The sequence below is a fragment of the Rhodamnia argentea genome, chromosome 7 (assembly GCF_020921035.1).
Source record: "Rhodamnia argentea isolate NSW1041297 chromosome 7, ASM2092103v1, whole genome shotgun sequence".
Classification (NCBI taxonomy): domain Eukaryota; kingdom Viridiplantae; phylum Streptophyta; class Magnoliopsida; order Myrtales; family Myrtaceae; genus Rhodamnia; species Rhodamnia argentea.
In genome coordinates this window covers 9204641-9208544 of record NC_063156.1, presented here as the reverse complement: position 1 = coordinate 9208544, position 3904 = coordinate 9204641, and the positions used below count along the sequence as shown (strand labels likewise).

Below are 3904 nucleotides of genomic sequence, written 5' to 3'. Positions count from 1 at the left end.
GCAGCGGGCCGCGATGGTGGCGATGGGCGGTGGGTGGAGGCGGTGGTGGCGGCAGGCGTATAGGTTTTATATTAGTGTGTTTCGGTAATATGGGTCAAAATGGGTCGGGTCGGGTATGGATTAGCCATGGGTTGGGTAAAGTATGGATCATTAAATATGGGTCAAAACGGGTTAGACGGGTCAATATGGATTGGACCATAGTCGACCCGACCCAAACCCGAGCGAACCCACCCATTTGACACCTCTAGTCACGATGATGCTACGATCGAGGCACGGTGATGCCATTGCTCTATACAAACATATCTTTATTTTCCAATTCCTTTCAATGCCATTTTCAGAGCTGGGGTGATCAAACAACATAATCATTAAATCTCATATATATGACGTACAACATATCTTTCACTAACGGTGGACTATGCACAAATGCTAAGTTAAATCAACCAGTCTCCTCGTAACAACAGAGAACTTCCAATTCAAAACCCTTGAAACTGATCATAAACATGTGGTGGGCTCAAGAGCACATGCTGATCCAAGAACGTCTGGCTCATCAAATTTCTCGTCGACAAGCTCGCCGCTTCTGAATCTGCGTTCCACAAGTACTTGCGCTTGAGCGGATTCTGCGAAGCCGAGTACCTCGTCAACTGAGGAAGGCTCTGAAACATCGTCCGATCCAAACCCACTCCATTCGCAACCTGAGTCGAGACCAGTAGGTCGCCAACATCACCAGCGTTGCTGCACTGGCCATTATAATCGTCCGACAGGATGTTCCTCAGCATCGAGAAGTCCACGGCGTCGAACAAGTTGGAGAAGGAAGAGGAACAGCTCATCTTCGTCGCGGGCTCGATCGCACCCACGTTGTTGGGGTCGTTACTGATGTTTTCTTGAGTCAAGTGCTGCTCTTCTCCTTCATCGTCGCTGGCTGTCGCCATTGGTGCTGGGGAATATGCTGCGCTGGATCTTTTGTAGATGCGACAGAGAACCCACTCGTCCAACTAAGACGAAAGAGTAGTGGTGTTTAATTAATGTTAAGTACCAAAGTTCACGTGGCAAAAAAGAGTTTTTCCGCAAGTTGGGTGGGGGCTTTCATTCTTATACGTTAGCAAAACCCTAAATTATTTTATAGCAATCATCCCTTCAATAATTTCCTTAAAAAAAAATAAAGTTAGGATAAGGATGGCTCATGTCATCTCCAGGCAGTGAGATTAGCACTAACCTATATGGTCCCCAGAAGGTGCTCGTGATGCAAGCAAGTTTCTAGAAATAGAAAATGGGGGTCCATTAGCTAATTTTCCTCCTTGCCCATATAAAGTAAGGTGAGCTAATAATTGAGAATATTGTTATCTTACTGGCTTGATGATTATATTTTTTGTGTGGAAGGGATCAGAAGGAATGCTTCCACAAACGAGACATGTCCTTGTCCCCTTTGAAGCGATTCTTTTCTGTGAAGACAAAGACTCTCATGCCTAGTTCTGAGGTGGTTTTGATCCAATAATGCATGTAGAGACCAATAAATTAACGACACGTGGCAAGTCAGCGAGCTATATCAAACGAAATAAGAGATTTGGAGTTATTTGGTTGGCACATATTATGATAGATCCTATTCACTCTATATGTTTAGACATGATCTCGAATCACCTAATTAACTTTCGACAGGATTACACCTAGATCGATCCCATTTAAAGTACTCTCGTGACTTGAAGAATTATAAATCGGTCTTAAGCATGCGTAAGATATGTGTCAATACAAGAGATCGGTGTACATACTCGCATGGACAACTCTTTAAGCTTGCCGGGTTTGTCGCTGTAGACGGGAACGAGAGAACTCGCTAGGCGATACTCGTGCATGATCCACCGGCTCTTGATTCCTTTGGGAGGTTTCCCCTTGTAGAACACGAGCGCCTTCTTCACACCAAGCTTCTCGCCGGTGGAAGAGTCCACCACGATCTTGTCCGTCCCGGTTGCCTTCCAGTACCCCGACGCTGCTGCTCTGTTCGGCCTCGCACCGTTCGGGTACTTCCTGTCCCGAGGACTGAAGAAGTACCACTCTGTCTCCCCGAATGCTGCCTTGCCTAATAACATTCAGAAACATTTACCACCACCACTCTAAGCCATGTTATCTTGTATCTATGCGAAGAATTACCCAAAAAAAAAAAATCATTGAAGTTGTTATTATTGGAAGAAGAAAGCTACCTGGTAATTCCCACGGATCAAACTTGTAGAGATCAACTTCAGCAATGATGGAGACCGGAAGAGGAGTGGAGGTCATCTTCTTTCTGAGGTAATGGAGGATGAGCTCTTCATCTGTTGGATGAAACCTGAAACCTGGTGGGAGGCTTGGCTGGAGGCAATTCTTCATTGTTGATGAAGCAAAATTTCGAAATCTTGGGTGGTTTCTTTTTTGGGGAGCTTAAGAACTAAACTGCAAGATGTCAAACTTGTCAATGATCAGGACAAGTTAAGCTGCAATCCTACAAAGACAAGTTTGATTTTTCTATCTGGGAGAAGGGGGAAGGTACGAAGCCCCTTTTTATAGTTGTGGGAGCTTGTCCTTACATGGGGGAAAAAAAATACAAGAGATGAGAAGAAATCAACTCAAAAAGTTTTAATTATTGTTACGCAGACTTCATCTCTATCGCCTTAATCAACTCTTATTTTCAACTAAAGAGGATATTTATTTATACAATATCGCGGTCGAGGAAAGATTTATGCAATGGGTTGACTTTTTTTTAACCTAGGGATAGACATGCGTTGCCCCGTGAGACCCAGTGTTCCCTCGCCACCCCGCGTGAAGCAAATGCGGCGTTACGGCGAATGCTGACATGGCTGATGATGTGGCAAGCTGCTATATTGGATTAACGTGCAAGGCAGGGCTAGTACTATCCCTCCGTCGCGCCGCCAATAGTCTTGCCTCATGTCCCGTGGGGCATGACGAAAATTTACACAAGGAAAATCTACCCCATACGGGCAAGGCACCTCGGGGGCGGATTTCTTGTGGCCCCTACCCATACCTGCCTTTACCTTTTAATTTTTTCTTAATGAAAATTTTGCGGTTAACACACCTAACTTTTCGTTTTTTAAAATCTGCAATACTTGAAACTTTCATTGGAACGTACATGTTGCTACGTAGATTTACATGCAATTAATCATATTTTCTTACAATTTGAATAAACCTTTATATTTTGCCGGAAAAGTAATATAGTACCTTTTGGCTTTTCATGTCCAAGGGTACTCGATAATTCACATAGACAACATTGAATGCTAAAAATATTCTATTCTTAGTATGTCATAAATAAATAAAAAAACACAGAACATGAAATTAGGACTAATGTTTCTTATGAAAAAGAGATAAAAAAAAAGGGTCACACGTGGGCGAGTCGTTACAGATTTCCACAATCCTACGTAGAATCAATCAAGGAGAAATGGAGATGGCCGCAGAATAACGGACGAACGAGGCTCAAATCCCATGTCAAATTCCACTACATCCTCTCCAGATAGTTTCTAGACACGTGCTCCTCTTCCCTTGGTCCTCATTGGTACTCACCCTGTTGAAGTCACAATCACACTTACCCCTAGGATTTTTTTTATTTAAACCTTCTGAATCTTCTTTTTGTTTTGCTTTTTCAAAAAATTATAATACATTATCCAAACGTCAGGTAAAATATTTGTATGTTTGTAAGCTATAATCATCGGATTAGCTCAAGCCGCCTATCTTTTAACTCGGAGCGTCTACCTATTCTGATTGCCCTTGATCCTCCTAATTAAGTAATCAAGACACAATCGTGCAAAGCTTTGGTGGTGATGTCAAGTGGGAATCCATAAGATGATCACTTTGGACTTTGAACCAATAAAGATGTAGGCGACTAAACTTTTAGTGGTCAAGTCTTTTGCTGGTTGAAAGAAGATGA

The 3904-nt window shown here is 42.9% G+C and overlaps 1 protein-coding gene across 1 annotated transcript; it reads right to left on the bottom strand.

The window, feature by feature from the left end:
- Positions 1-460: 460 nt before the first annotated feature.
- On the bottom strand, positions 461-2484 carry LOC115731299 (NAC transcription factor 47-like). The gene is made up of 3 exons (XM_030661956.2): positions 2190-2484; positions 1764-2068; positions 461-992 (listed from the first exon to the last, which is right to left on the bottom strand). Exons 1-3 carry the CDS (start codon positions 2353-2355, stop codon positions 474-476), a joined length of 990 nt encoding a protein of 329 aa, XP_030517816.2. The 5' UTR covers positions 2356-2484; the 3' UTR covers positions 461-473.
- Positions 2485-3904: the final 1420 nt, after the last annotated feature.